We start from the raw sequence: 15,802 nt of genomic DNA, 5'->3' as shown, positions 1-15,802 counted from the left end.
TAGCAGTTAGTATTTTATGGCTCCTGTGACGTAATGAATCCATTCCAAAGATTTATCCTCTCGCGCTGTAATACCTGTAGGAGACAATTTAGTGGGGAAAATAAGTAAGTTTGAAGATGGTGAAGGATCCACAGGGTACACAGAGGCCTCTTTTGGCCTGGATTCAAATGGCTGTAGATCTTTCCTTGCCCCTCGAGATAATATTAGAGGACTGTCCGAAGCCATATCTTCGTCTTATGTTTTAAATAGATTGGTTAGTGCATAATTAGGTAAACATTTTGATTTTGCTGAAATTGCACTGGAAATACCAAGCACAGCTCATGAGGCCAGGGAGGAACTGGGAAATGAAATCTGTTTCTCTGTCAAGCCCTAGCTTGCCTAGGTTGTATGTAAAGTTAGCTTTTTCATAGGCTTCCCTAAGTCCTCATCAAAACATGGACAGAATTGAAGAATAGATTGATAATCAGATTCCTCACCCCATGCTTCAGGGTCATTTTCAGGCAGTGGAGGACACAAACTCAAGGGGAGCTCCAGTAAGGGAGCTGAGGCAGTGGGCATCAGCAGAGTTACCTTTATTGCTGTTTTTACGTTGATTTTGCCTGAATAGGGAAAAATCTTCTTTGAGTCTTTTACTAATTTTAAGGTTTGAACATCCTCATGATTAATATCCTCCTTATCTTCCTTAAGCATTTTGATAACATTTCGAATTAATGCCTAATTGACCCCAAATTGAACAAGGATCCTTCCCCCTTGTTTATAAGCCTGTCGGTATTTTTTCCGATTCGGTCCCATACTTAGTCATCGAAAGTTCTTCCTTCTGGAAACCAGGGATTGTGATCATACACAAACGGCAAGCAATCTAATCGTTGTGATTTATCTTGATACGTGTGCCCTTTCTTTAAGAAATGATGGCCTGACATCAGGCAAAGCCTTCCTGGTCTCTGCCCCATCATGCTCCCTCACCGCCTTCTCTGAGGGTCCCCACTCTCTCTCTCATAGGTGACCTCGGGTCCCTGATTTGTGGTGCTTTCAACCATGTGTGAGTCTGAGAGAGAGGAACCAGTAAATGAGGCTCACTGAAGTCCCCTGCAATGGCCAGTTTTAGTCAGAGATCAGACAGTTTAGACTCTGAGGGTTAAGAAGTGTCACCTGAGTAAAGTGAACAACCACAAGGACAATCCTACATGGCAAAAGCATGTTTTCCATAGAGGCCTATGACTAACACAGCTGAAGTCATCCATTACACCGGGGAGGACTGTGAAAACACATTCCAAGAACGATTCCGTGTTCTGAAGAGACTGAGGTTACAAGACTCATGTCTGATTTTCTTGGACTTTTCTCACAGGCACTCAGAATTCCCCTTGCAGGACTCCCTTATTGGACTATGTTCTAAAATATGTTTGCATGTGCGTGCTGAAGAGGGTATCAGATCCTCCAGAACTGGGTACTGGTGGGTTTGAGCTGCAACACAGGTCCTCTGTAAAAACAGTAAGGGTGTCTAACTCCCTGAGCCATCTCTCCAGCCGCAGCTTTTCCCCCTTTCAATTAAAAATTTAATGCTTCCTCTGTAAGAATAACAACAACAAAAGAATGAAAAGGTTGCACACAAGAGAAATAACATACAGATTATTATTATTTTAAAAAAACACTGACATTGTGAGATTTTCTATGATGTGACTTTCAGGTTCCCACGTATTTCACTTTTACTCCTTTTTCTTTTCTTTTTTTACTTACACTTTCATCTTTTATTAAGGCAAATTTGTGAAAATAATTTACTACAACCAAATCGCTTCATGGACCTTCCACTTAAATTTTTTAAGATGCACACAAAAGAACTATGTCTTGTAAAAAGCCACTCAGTACCAGAAAAAGTAAGGGGACATGTTGATCCAGGCTGCTTTTCAAAGGATGCTCTTGCTTCATCTGCAGGTAGGTGCTAGTCATCATCTGGAGAGCCAGTTTGCTTAACTTCCCCACATCAACCCAGGTCCGGTCTCGGGGAAGCTCCCCTTGGTGATCTGTTTTTTATCTGCCCCCTTGCGTTTCTGAGCTTTAGAAAGTGGCTCTTTCTTGTTTTTTTTTCTTACGTGATGGGGCTGTGCTGGGAGTTTCAACCCAGATGATATTGGCTATGGGTGTTGGTGTAGAATTCCAGGATGATGGTTCTCCACGAACTGCTCTCTATTGTCCTTGGCCTACTCAATGTGTAGGTCATGGCGGTGCCTAGATTCACTTCTACGGCTTCTTGTAGTTTGGCTAAGATACTCTGCTTAACAGCTGAGGAGATGGTGTTGTTAAAAAAAAAAAAAAAAGCGTTCATAGGTATAATCAGAGGCGTTTGGGGATGTCTCTGTCCAGGAAATGTCTGTTAGGAAGGCTTTGGAAGACCATCTTCACCTGTCCTGTATTGAAATGCAGCCGGACTTAATTCCCCGCAGCTTTCGTCTCCTTCACACATAGAATGTAAAGCTTCTAGTTCCATCTCCTGGTCCGCTTTGGCACTCATCACGCAGGGCACACAGTGTTTGTGACCTTAAAGAACAGGCGGGCAGCAGGCAGGAGGCCAGAGTACCCGGTTTCCTCCCGTCAGTCCGGGGAATCCCTCCTCTCAGTCCTAGGTATTAGCTCGCGCGCTCCCAACCCTCGCCTGCGCCAAGCCACTGGCAGTCGGCTGCGGGCCGGGAATCTGGATCGCCTTATGTGGGACCAGGAACCGGGATTGCATTAAGTGGGGGACACCCAGACCTTGGACCAGCCGCCAAGGGGCGGTCACAAGGAGGCCCCGCCCCCCATTTTTACTCTTTTTTAAAAAAACAAGTGATTTATTTATTTTTATTTCATGTGCATTGATGTTTTGCCTGCATGTATGTCTGTGAGGGTGTCAGATCCCCTGGAATTGGAGTTACAGATGTCAGTTGCCATTGTAATTGCTAGGAATTGAACCCAGGTCCTCTAGAAGAGCAGCTAGTGCTCTTAACCTCTGAGCCATCTCTCCAGCCTGTCCTTTATTTATTTTTTTTTTTAAGATTTATTATTTATTTGTTTGTTTGTTATGTATGCCTGCAGGCCAGAAGAGGGCACCAGGTCTCATTACAGATGGTTGTGAGCCACCATGTGGTTGCTGGGAATTGAACTCTTAACTGCTGAGCCATCTCTCACCCCCCCCCATTAATCTTTAAAGGACATTAAAGTTGAAGCTTTGTTTGAAGCCCTCCATGTACTGTTCCTGTTATGAGTCCCTTCTTCCATTACTAAAGGCAAACGTTGAGACTTTTAAGAGTTGTCCCCACATACTTTCATACTAAGCATATATTTGTGTGTCTACAAACAATACATGGTAAGGATGTATGTGTTTTAAAGCTTTATTATGCTCATTCTTCCACAGCTCCCTTTGTTGGCCTTGACATTATTTTGAAATAAAGCCATGTACCAATAGTACATGTTGTTTTAATTACTAATTTCTACTTTATTACATGAAAATAGTGTAACTCTTTAAAGTTCACAGCTATTTGTGTTTGTTCTGTTACTCTAGCAGCTTTGCTAAAGGATGGAATTGTTTGAAAGGTGTGGCCTAGTTTTATCTTCGGTATACCCAGTTGCTCTTCAAAGAATTTTAGGATTCTTGTCCAGCCAGAGTTACATGAGAGATCTCATTTATCCATGTACCCAGCGCATGTATTTTCAAACTTTAAGGCTTTTGCTAATGCGGTTGTCAGGTAGTTTCATGTGGTGTCAGTGTTAAGAGGCACATTTCTTCCTTTGTTTGCGACACCGTCTTTTGTGAATTGCTTTTTCATAGCACAAGTTTTTGGTTCAAACTTTAAAAATGGATGTAGTATAATTGCTAACTTCTAATCACCTAGAACTAGCCTCAGATTTCACAAAGATTACATCACGAACCACCATCACCACCACTTCAGACCCCTCCGTAAGTAGGGTCCCCAGGGTACCTGTATTTCTGACCAACTGACCACAAGTCTTAGGAGTCCCCATGGCTTGCCATAGATTCTCTAATTCATTAGAATGACTATTAGGAGATTTCTGTACTTCCATAATTATGGTTTTGCCATAAAGGATGCAACTTGAGACCAGTCTAATACGGAGGCACATAGTCCAAAGAAGCACTTCAGCAGATGTCACAGCTAGCATACACAATGTTAGAATAGTTATTATAAAACTAGACGTGGTGGCACATCCTGTAATCTCAGTACTTGGGAGGCTAGGGTAGGATGATTAAGACATAAAGGATGCTCTGAGCTGTAGAGAGAAATCCTGCCTCAGCATCCCCCCCACCCCCCACCCCCCCACTCCAGAACAAACCAGGCACGGTCACACATGACTTTAATCCCAGCACTCTGGAGGCAGAGGCAAGTAAGTAGTTTTCTATGAGTTTGAGGACAGCTCTGTATTGCAAGCTCCAGGCCAGCCAGGGCTACATAGTGAGACCCTGTTTTGCAACAAAACAAGACAAGAGGCTGGAGAGATGCTCAGTGGTTAAGAGCATGCTCACTGTTGCTTCAGAGTACCAGTTTGGGTTTTTTGCACCTAGCATCACTTGGGGAGACTCACATTCACTTGTAACTCCAGGTCCAAGAGATCTGGTGACCTCTGCCAGCCTCCATGGGCACCTGTATAAACATGCACATAAGTGTGCACACGCACGCACGCACGCACGCACGCACGCACAGAGTTAACAAAAGTGCTTAAAGAAAAAATAGTATAAGGAGAAATTAAAGATTTAAATTGTACCAGAAGAGATTCCTAGACATTCCTCTTAGCTCATTTGAGAGCATGCAAAACCTGGTGTCTTGGTCAATGTTCTATTGCTGTGAAGAGACCATGACAGGCAACTCTTACAAAGGAAACCATTAATTGGGTCCTGTACAGTTTCAGAGGCTTAGCATGTTATCATCATGGCAGAAAGCATGGTGGCAAGCATGGCAGCTTGGTGCTGGAGAAGTAGCTGAGGGCTACATCCTGATGATACACAGGCAGAGAGAGTGGAAGAGAGAGACTGGGCCTGGCTTGGGCTTTTGAAACCTCCAAGCCCACCCCCAGTGACTCACTTCCTCCAACAAGGCCACACCTCCTAATCCCTGTAATCCTTTCAAATAGTGTTATTCCCTGGTGACTAAGCCTGTTGGGGGGCAGGGGACATTTTTATTTAAATCACCACACCTGGGTTCCATCCCAGCACCACAAAAACTGGGTGTGGTGGTGATATTACCCCTGAACTCTCTCTGTGGATCAATCTGGCCTTGAGTTAAAGGTGTATGCCACCACTGCCTGGCATTACTTATGTTCTTTATTGTTGTTTATGTCTTCCTATGTTGTATATATTTTAGCTGTTTTAGATTTATTGAGATTATTGGACCCATGGGCTAATAATATTCATCAAACCTGGAGATATTGTAGGCATCATTTCTTCCAAAATTGTTTTTACTCCATCCTTTTTGTACATTTCAAATATATTTTATTAAACTTGCCTGGTATCGTCGCACACACCAGTAAGATATTTGATTTTTTTTCAAAACACTTTTTCTTCCTGATGCATTTCCATAGTCCAAATTTAGGTCCCTTTCAGTAAACTTTTTTTTTTTTTTTAATTTAATTTAACCTTTGAAGATAAGAGTCTCATGTAGTTCAGGCTGGCTTGAAACTCACTACAAACATGAAGATGACCTTCAACTTCTGGTCTTATTGCTTTTCCTCCTACCTCCTCCACAGGAGCTGGGTTAGATTGCCAGCACACCCGTGGTGGCTCACAACTGTCTATAACTCCTGTTTGAGGGAATACAATGCCGCCTTCTAGCTCCCATGGACACCAGGCATGCATGTAGTGTGCACAGACATACATGAAGACAAAACATTTATGCACATAAAATTAAAAAAATACTGAGTTGGGGGCTGCCAAGATAGAAATCTTATTGGTTTTTCTAAACAGGGTTTCTCTGTGAAACAGTCCTGGCTGTCCTGGAACTCGCTTTGTAGACCAGGCTGGTCTGGAACTCACAGAGATCTGCCTCTCCCTCCAGAGTGCTGGGATTAAAGGTGTGCACCACCACTGCCCAGTGAACATAGAAATCTTTATCCATTAAAATAGTCTTAAAAAAATATTGGAGAAATGAACTTCTCAGACAAATTAAACTAGAGAATTTGCTGTGAACTAGCTTGTCTATACAGTAAGAATCATTATAGGCAAAGAATATAATCAGATGGGTAATCTAGACACCCATGAGGGTTTGAGGAAATGGTAAACATGCAAATAAATAGTAAATTAATTTTCTCCAGTTTTAAGTCTTTTAAAATGATAATCCTTAACAAAAATCTTACGTAGTGCAATTCACAAATATGTGGAAATAAAACACATGGCAACTGTATCACTGGGTATGAGAGCAGGACAATGAGAGTCCATTATAGCGAGGTCGCAGGGTGTTACCCTCAAAGTAGAGTGGTGAGGACATCGTCCTTTCCCTCTTCCTCTTCTCTTTCTTTCTTTCCGGTTTTTTGAGACAGGGCTTCTCTGTGTAGCTCTGGCTGTCCTAGAACTTGCTCTGTAGCCCAGGCTGACCTTGAACTCAGAGATCCATCTGCCTCTGCCTCTGAGTGCTGGGAATAAAAAACACTCGCCACCACTTCCTGGCTACAAGAATATTCTTTAATGGCACTGTATCCAGTTAAAGATTCTGATTGTACAACTCACTGAAGTTGCAGCTCAGTGGGACAAAGAAGATATTTAGCATGTTCAGAGCCCCGCCCAGCCTGCAGTCCTGCAAGAGAGAATTTTCGGGTGTCTAGTCAGAATAACATGTATTGAAACTGTCCTGCTGTTGTCTGTGCACAGCTGCAGACAGTACACGAGGGGATGAGTGTCGAGTAGAACTTCTTAGATACTGAAATTGAATTTCCTGTAATTACCATTTGTCACAAAACACTTCATTTTTCCACCAAACTAAACTCTTTAAAAATGTGAAAACCCGCTGGGTGGTGGTGTCCCACGCCATTAATTCCAGCACTTGGGAGGCAGAGGCAGGTGGATCTCTGAGTTCAAGGCCAGCCTGGTCTACAGAGAGAGTTTCAGGACAGCCAGGGCTATACAGAGAAACCCTGTCTCAGAAAAAGAAGAAAAAAATGTGAAAACCTCTTGAGCTCAAAGGCTGTATGAAAAAGGTTATTAGTGTCTTTTGCCCTGTGTGAGGGAATTTAGTAACCTTTGTTTGGTCTAAACTAATGGTTCTCAACTTACCTGATGCTGTGACGTTTTAATACAGTTCTTCATGTTGTGATGACCCCCAACCATAAGATTATTTGCATTGCTACTTTATCACTGTAATTTTGCTACTGTTATGAATTGTAATGTAAATATCTGATATGTGACCCCTGTGAGGTAACTACCTACAGGTTGAGAACCACTGATCTAAACCTTCTTTCTCCAACTCAACACAAGCCAGTCCCATGGTATTTGAATTATAATTAAAATGAAATAAAGTATGGATGTTGTCCCAGTGGATGGGAAAACAAAGCCCAAGTACATGTATTCAACTATGCAAAAAGATACAGATTAAGAAAAGGAAAGACCAAACTGCCCTAGTTTTGAAGTGACTGATGGTATAGTGTGTTGGTGAGCACTGTCCCAGGTGCTGAAGGCAGGCCTAGTACATCTAATCTCTGGAATTTGTAGTACCTTTTGATGTATAAGGACAAAGTGGGGCCATTCTGGGACACTAGGAAGGACACTGTCCTGATAAAGTGATGTAGAAGAATTACTTTCTAGGCATTAAATGGTCGAACCCTGAGAGTGAGATGAGGTGCCTAGGATGAAGGAAGCCATGCAGCCGTGCATGCTAGAAATAGGACAAGTTCCAGGAAGTTTAAGATGCCACACCTCCGAGGTATTAAATGGAACTAGCAGTTCTTCACTCTGAACTTCCTGTTTCGTGAGGAAAAGGGACACTTTGTGAAGCCACTCTGATAGTTTTACCTTAACACATTCTTCATCAGGTACAGTGATGTACATTAGAGTATTTTAGATTAAAGCAGAGGGGGCAGGAAGATAATAATCTAGGGGACACAAGAAAGGACATTTTCAAACACCTTGAGACCAAGGCTGGAGGAGCATGTGTTCCTTGAAAGGGACTTGAAACAATAGTACTAGCATGTTAGTCGATACATGTTTATTTAAAAATATTTACATATTTGGTGCTCTTGTATTGTTTGAAACAAATAGCAATCCAAAAATTCATTCAGTCATGAATAAAAGTACCTGCAAATTTGATGTTTTATGATTCTTCAAGAGACCTAGTCTTAGTAAGTTACCCAGAAGAATATGTTTTCTTCTACAGTGTAGAAATTTAAACCAGTCATTGTCATCATGGTTGTGTGTGCATGTGTTGCTGGGCCCAGAACACTTGGCTTTCAGCATGCTAGATGGGTGCCCTGTCACTGAGCTACATCCTAGCCCAGCAGTTGTCTTACTTTCAGTTACGGCAATTAATTTTATGTACAGAAGAGTTAAGTATTTAGACCATCAGTGAGAAGAGCAAGGATGAGTACGTTAAGTTTTCAACATAACTTTACAAGTTTTTTGTTTTTTCGAGACAGAGTTTCTCTGTGTAGTTTTGGTGCCTGTCCTAGATCTTGCTCTGTAGACCAGGCTGGCCTTGAACTCACAGAGATCTGCCTGGCTCTGCTTCCTGAGTGCTGGGATTAAAGATGTGCGCCGCCGCCACCACCCAGCACAAGTTTTTAAAAAATCTTTTTATTTCATTTATTTATTGACTGACTGTGTGTATGCATTTGCACATCATGTGTGTGGTATCCATGATGCATGTGGAGATCAGAAACTGGTGGAGTTGGTTTTCTCCTTCCCAGGGATTGAACTCAGGTTGTCAGGGTTGTAGCAGGTATCTTTACTCAATAAGCCATCCCAACAGCCTTGTTTAATAAAACTTCAAAAAACTGCTTTCAGGAGGAAGGATTCTTTTCATTATTCATTCATTTTTTTCTTTCCTTTTCTTTTTTTTTTTTAAGGGGGCCATTTAGAGACAGGGTTTCTCTGTGTAGCCTTGGCTATCCTAGAACTCAATTTATAGACCAGGCTGTCTTCAAACTCAGAGAAATCTGCCTGCCTCTGCCTCCAAGTTCTGAGATTAAAGGCATGCACCACTGTGCCCAGCTGATTCTTTTTCTCTCTTAATATTTATTATATTATTAGTTTGTTTTTGAGACAGGGTTTCTCTGTAGAGCCTAACCTGGAACTTGCTCTGTCAACCAGGCTGGCTTCAAACTCACAGAGCCTGCCCCTGCCTCCTGAGCCCTGGGATTAAAGGCGTGCGCCACCGCTGCTGGCTCTCTTTAATTATTTTTATGTGTATGAGTGTTTGTGTGCATGTATGTGCTCTGTGTTTGAGCCTGGTGCCCATGGACACCAGACATTTTTGATTGTCTTGAGACTTCCGTACACACATTTCTTTTTACCTGACACATTTCTCTCTTTGTTGACTTGATTAGCTGCTGCTTATCCTTTTGTTCTCAACTGTATTGATAGAGAGGTATTTCCTGGTGGCATTAACTCTGCAAAATGTGGCAAAAATTTGATCACTCAGTACGTCTAGGTGAAGGGTTTCTATTGGTACTGGTCTTTCAGCTTTTAGCTAGCTTTGAAATTGTTGGAGAAAAATGTTGTGGGAAATCCCTTCTTCCCTTATTATGACGACTTTTAAGTTGTTTTGGTCCCCCTTTCCTCTTGCGATTATTAAATTGAGTAGAAAGAAAAGCAAGAAAAATAAGGTCACTTGGTTAGAGCTGGAGCACATGGTGCTGGAAGATCTTGCCTGAAGTACCTCAAATGGCCTCGGCTGGGATTCTGTGTACTATCATAAGCAAGATGTAATCCCGCTGCTAAGACTGAAGGAGAAGCAGGCTCCTTCGCCCTGGAAGCCTTTCCCTCTTCCCTGGGAGGGTGGCTTCATACCACGCTGCAGTTCCCTTAAATTCTATATAGCATTTATACCAATTACTTTGTTTATAGTAAATACATCCCCACTTTTGGATTTGATATAATCTGAGTTATTTTGGGTGTGTTTCTTTACCTATGAGAACAGAAATCCCATTGGAAATGGAATTCTGAAACCCAGAGTGGAGTGGAAAGACTCCATTGAACTGCTGTGACTTACTCTAGCTTAGAATAGGTTTCATTCTTAATGATAGTGTGAAATAGAACTATTCCCTACTAGGTCTCAGATAATGGTAGTTAGTCATTTTTCACTCTAGTTTAGGCTTTTCAGGATTCAGGGATAAAGAAAGCAGAATCAATAGCTTTCTGTGCTTTGAGAAAGGATTCAGGACCAGAGGAAGTGGGGTTTTGTTTTTGTGTTTTTAAATCTTAAGTGTTTGTAAATATTTTATTTTGTTAAGTGTTTGTAAATGTTTTATTTTGTTGACTAACAGAAGTTTGTCCTTCCTTTTAAGTACCAAAAGAATTGGTGGAGCTCCATTTGAAGTTGATGAGGAAGATTGGCAAATCGGTTACAGCAGACAGATGGGAAAAATACCTGATCAAGGTAACTACAAATCACCTTCTCTGCCACTGAAATACTGTTTCTTTAATGAGAACTGATGTTTGCATTTAGTAATGCTTCTCAAATAATTTATTTGAGTGTGACTGCACTCCATGTTACTATTGTGTATGAAGTTCTCTTTGTAAGTTCTTGTTGGGAGACAACATTAATATTATTTAGTGTTGGGTTTTGGTGAGAACTCTGTGACACTCAGGTTAGCCTTGAATTTGAGATACTCTTGCCTCACCAGGCCCAGGGAAACAACAGCTTTATCATGCCTTGAGCATGCTAGACAAAGAACTCTACCATTGTAGCAGTCTTAATTTCTAGTTAGGTCTAAAAGTTGTGCCTTTTTGGTGTCCTGAGGTTTTTGTTTTGTTTTGTGTTTGTTTTTTAAAGCTGAAGTCTGTGTAGCCTGAGCTGGCTTTGAACTCCCCATCCTCTTGTGTCTGTAACCTCAGTCCTGGGATTTTGGGCACATGGCACCACTTCCACTTGCTCAGAACTTTCCACATTTTCTTCATTCATTCTTTAAAATCAACCCGATCAAATAAAGTATTTTTGTTTAAATCACTCAGAAGGTATAGACAGAACCGGAGTTTATCCCTGATTTGAAAGAGAAAATCTTGGGGCTGGAGAGATGGCTCATCAGTTAATAAATAGCACTGGCTGCTCTTCCAGAGGTCCTGAGTTCAATTCCCTGCCACATGGTGGTTCACAACCATCTATAGTAGGATCTAATGCCCTCTTCTGGCATGCAGGTATATATACAGAGCAGTCATACATGAAATATTTTGAGAGGGAGAGAGAATCTCTAAAATCTATTAGGTCAGTAGGAAAGACTTCTGAATTATCCATCAAGTCAAAAAGTCTAACGTGTAATTGACAGAACAATCTGGGTATTCTCAGCTCTAGGATGGAGCCTCCTAACAGCAAAACTATTCTCTGTGTAGGATGACCTTGAAGTCTTCCTCCCTCCACTTCCGAGTGTTGAGATCCTAGATGTGTGCTATCGTGTGGTGCTGGGGATAGAACCAGGGCCTTGTGCTTGCTAGACAAACATTCTACAAACTGAGCTCCATTCCCAGTCCCCAGTTCAGACTCTGTCCAGAATTGCATCCAAACGATGAGAACTGCATACTAGAGAGAAGCCTACGCTCATGTGTGTTGTTGCACTTTATTTACATGATGGTCAGTGGGATTATTTTGACTGTATCATACTAGAGTATTAGGTTATAATTTTAGGTGATGGAAGAAGATTTTTCTTGTCTGCGTAAAGAACAAAACTGTGATCAGTTAGTGAGGTGGCTCGGTGGGCAGAGGCAGTTGCCACCAAGCCTGATGATCTGACTTTAATCCCAGGGTTCTACACAGTGGGCAGGAACCCTGGGATTTGTCCTCTGACCTCCGTCTCACACTGGAAACCACACAAAAATAGACAAATGTAATAAAACTTGAAAAATACTATCATTCCTTTTTTTTTTTTTTTTTTTTTTTGGTCAGGGGGATGTGTTTGATTATAGGGAGCTGTGGAAAGAGGATTCATTGTAGATAAGAACTCTTGTTTTGGCCGGGCGTTGGTGGCGCACGCCTTTAATCCCAGCACTCGGGAGGCAGAGCAGGCGGATCTCTGTGAGTTCGAGCCAGCCTGGCTACCAAGTGAGCTCCAGAAAGCGCAAAGCTACACAGAGAAACCTGTCTCGAAAAAAAAAAAAAAAAAAAAAAAAAAAAAAAAAGAACTCTTGTTTTTATAATAAATACCATATACACTATTTGGGTTGTCTTTGTTTAATTTTATACCGCTTCAAATTAAGTGATAAACAATGATTTGAATCAGTTCAGTTTTTATCAGATTAGGAATTGCAAAGATCACTTCCATCATCCTATTGACTGAAGTACTCAAATCTCTGACAAAAACCACCGGGGGATGGAACATAGGCTTCCAACTCTAATTTGTAGCTTTTGAAAAAAATTAATATAAAATATACTCGGCTGGGTATGTAGATCCGTGGGTAGAGTCCTGGCCTAGTATAACAGAGACCCTGTATTTGATTACCAGTGCTGCCTAAGTCCATAATCCCGGCCACTCCAGAAGTTGGAAGTAGGGGGACTAACAAGGTTTCAGATTCGGCCTCTAAATGAGCTAGCTACAGGTCCCCCTGGCTATGTGAAACCCTGTCTTCAGAACAACAAAAGGAAAGATAGATTTTTCTTCACAAACACATGCAGTGCACACACACACACACACACATATTAATTTTCAACATGTTAAAGTATAAAATAAAACACTGTAAAGTTGGCTTAGAATTTCAAAGATTTTATGTAATGGTATTTTCTAAAAGAAAAATTAGGTAATATTTAATTAAATTGATGAAAACATTAACCTATGAGTGATAAATGAATAAATTTTTAGCTATTCTAAGTGCTTTTTAAAATACCAGTGAAATTGATGTTTTTGCATTTGCAAAATTACTAATTAATGAAGGGTTTGGAGCTTAAGCTGAGATCAGGATACTAGTTTTAACATAGTATTTAAAAGAATAGCTGTGGTGGTGGGCACACTTTAATCCAGCACTCGGAGCAGAGCAGCGGATCTCTGTGAGTTCGAGGCCAGCCTGGCTACAGAGTGAGTTCAGGAAAGGCGCAAAAGCTACACAGAGAAACCCTGTCTCGAAAAAAAAAAAAAAAAAAAAAAAAAAAAATAATAATAATAATAAAAAATTATAAGGACTGTTAATATCTGTTTATATTAAAGATTTATTTATTTATTTATTTTTTTTTATTTTTTTTTTTTGAGCAGTTCTTGCTTTGCAGTCTAGGCTGATCTTCAATTTGCAATCCTTCAGAGTATTGAAATTATATTCTATATTAAGCCTGGCTAAAAGAGTTTTTTAATTTTCTGGCTTTTTTTTTCTTCAGTTTTCTGAGAACTGAGGTAGAAGTATCATATTCTAATCCTGGCTCTGTTACTAACAAGCTTTAGTATTTTGAGTAAGTTAGTATCTTAATTAATTCACTCTAACTTGTTCTCAGGCTTTGTAGGATACCAAAGTAGAGAGGAGATGATTTTATAGGACTCGTTAGCCCTATGACGTGGTTCTAGTTCTACTTTTTTGAGTTGAGCTAGATTCACGTACTGTAAATTCTTCCTTTCACAAAAACAGTTGAGTGGCGTTCAGTGCATTCACAGAGTTGTGCGGCCACAGCGGTATCTATCTACTCAGAGAAGAAACTGGACACTCTTCAGCAGTAGCCGCACCTCCCCATTTTATACTGTTAGCAGTTTGCCTCTTCTGGGTTGGACATGGATGGGACATCAATGTGAATGGGACCATCAGTGTACAGTCCTTTGGTCAGGTTTCCTTTACTTAGTATTTTCATGGTGCCGTGCAGCAGCTGCCCTGCTGTGTAGTTCCAGAACATTTCATCACCAAGGAAACTTTGTATCTCTTAAAGACGTTTTTCTACTGGCAGCCCTGGTTTGATTTGTCTTGAAGGATTTGCTTATTCTTTACTGTTCCTGTAAGTGGAATCTTAGCATACCGCTCTTGTGTCTATTCTTTCACTTAGCTTGATGTTTTCAAGGTTCATCCATTTTTTGGCTTGTATTGGTACTCTTGTTTATGCTTAATCATATTCCATTGTAAGGTTAGGGCACATTTTATTTAATCATTTTTAGGTTTATGGTTTTTGGCTTGCTTCCATCTTTTGCCCACTGTGCAGGGTGCTGCAGTTTGAACATTTGTACAAATTTGGGGTATACAAGTGATTTCATTTCTGTTGTGGAAGTCCTGTGTCATGTAGTAATTCTGTATTAACTTTGTGTGAACTTGCTAGACGCTTCCAATGATGACTTATACCATTTTACATTTCTGTCAGGAATGTATGAGGGTAGCAACACACTTACTCATTTTGTTTTATAGTAACCATCCTAGTATGTTTGCATTTCTCTAATAATTAGTATGTTGAACATTCTTTTCATGTGTTCTTGCCTGTCTGTATCTTCTTTGTCCTTGCCAGTTTTTAAATTAGTCATTTGTATTGGTGCTGCTGAGTTGTGTGTTTCTTGTGTAGTTCTTTATGTATTTTGTATACTAGAACTGTACCAGATATATGATTTGCAAATACTTCATTCCATTTTTGAGTTGTCTTTTTACTTTATTGATAGTTCCTGTGATGCATTAAAAGTTAACTTTAGTTTTAATTAATAAAGTCCACAATATCTATTTTTTCCTTGTGTTTTGTACTTTGATGTCGTGTCTAAGAAACTCTTTTCTAGCCCAAAGTTGAAAGTGTTGTTTTGTTAAGTTTTTTTCCCTTGTAGTATTGAGGCTTGAACCCAGGACTGTGAGTACATGCTACCACTGAGCTACATCCCTAACTCTCAAGGGACAGATGTAATACTACCTTTTTAAGTTGAGGTCTTGGTTTTAGACCTGTGATCTACTTTGAGTTAACTTGTTTATTCTGTGAGATGGCCATCTAATTAGATTCTCGGCCATATGGATTTCTAGTTGTCCCACCACTGGTTATCAAAAGAAAGCGCTTTTTCATTCATTTTGTCGACATCTTGGAGAATGGCTGCTGACCAGGAATGTGCTGTTTAGTTTTGAAGTTTCGTTCCCATTCCATTTATCTCTTTTGTTACTGCTGTACTGTCTTGATTACTATAGGTTTTTAGTTAGTTTAAAATTGTTCTTTTCTTTTTCTTTTTTTTTTTTTTTTTTTTTTTTTTCGAGAGAGTTCTCTGTGTAGCCTTGGCTGCCCTGAAACTTGCTGTGTAGACCAGGCTAGCCTCAAACTCAGAGATCTGCCTGCCTTTGCCTCCCAGGTGCTGGGATTAAAGGTGTGGGCCACCACTGCCCAGCTAAAATGTTACCTTTCACAATGGATTTACCCGTTTTGCTCTTGAATTATTCATATGAATTTAGGATCAGTTTACCAGTTTTTATAAGATACCAGCTTGAAAAACAAACAAATAAAAAATGCCAGCTTGAAATTTGTGTAGAGATTGTATTACCATCAGTAAATTTTTTTTTTTTTTTTTGGTTTTTCGAGACAGGTTTCTCTGCGTAGCTTTGCGCCTTTCCTGGAACTCACTTGGTAGCCTAGGCTGGCCTCGAACTCACAGAGATCTGCCTGGCTCTGCCTCCCAAGTGCTGGGAGTAAAGGCATGCGCCGCCGCCGCCGCCGCCGCCGCCGCCGCCCCGCCCCCACCACCCCACCACCACCACCCGGCACCA

At 40.8% G+C, this 15,802-nt stretch overlaps 1 protein-coding gene and 1 pseudogene across 1 annotated transcript in view; one reads left to right on the top strand and one right to left on the bottom strand.

Moving 5' to 3' along the window:
* The window catches only part of Rsf1 (remodeling and spacing factor 1), a 120,359-nt gene that overhangs the window by 19,250 nt on the left and 85,307 nt on the right, over nt 1–15,802 (top strand). Inside the window, exon 2 of the mRNA XM_028877454.2 lies at nt 10,471–10,562. Coding sequence (XP_028733287.1) covers nt 10,471–10,562 — 92 coding nt within the window. The remainder of the gene's footprint in view (nt 1–10,470; nt 10,563–15,802) is intronic.
* LOC114698672 lies at nt 1,937–2,506 on the bottom strand (annotated as a pseudogene).

This window comes from Peromyscus leucopus, chromosome 1 (genome assembly GCF_004664715.2).
Source record: "Peromyscus leucopus breed LL Stock chromosome 1, UCI_PerLeu_2.1, whole genome shotgun sequence".
Taxonomy (NCBI): Eukaryota; Metazoa; Chordata; class Mammalia; order Rodentia; family Cricetidae; genus Peromyscus; species Peromyscus leucopus.
The sequence above is the reverse complement of the archived record's forward strand: the minus strand, read 5'-3'. Positions and strand labels throughout refer to the sequence as shown.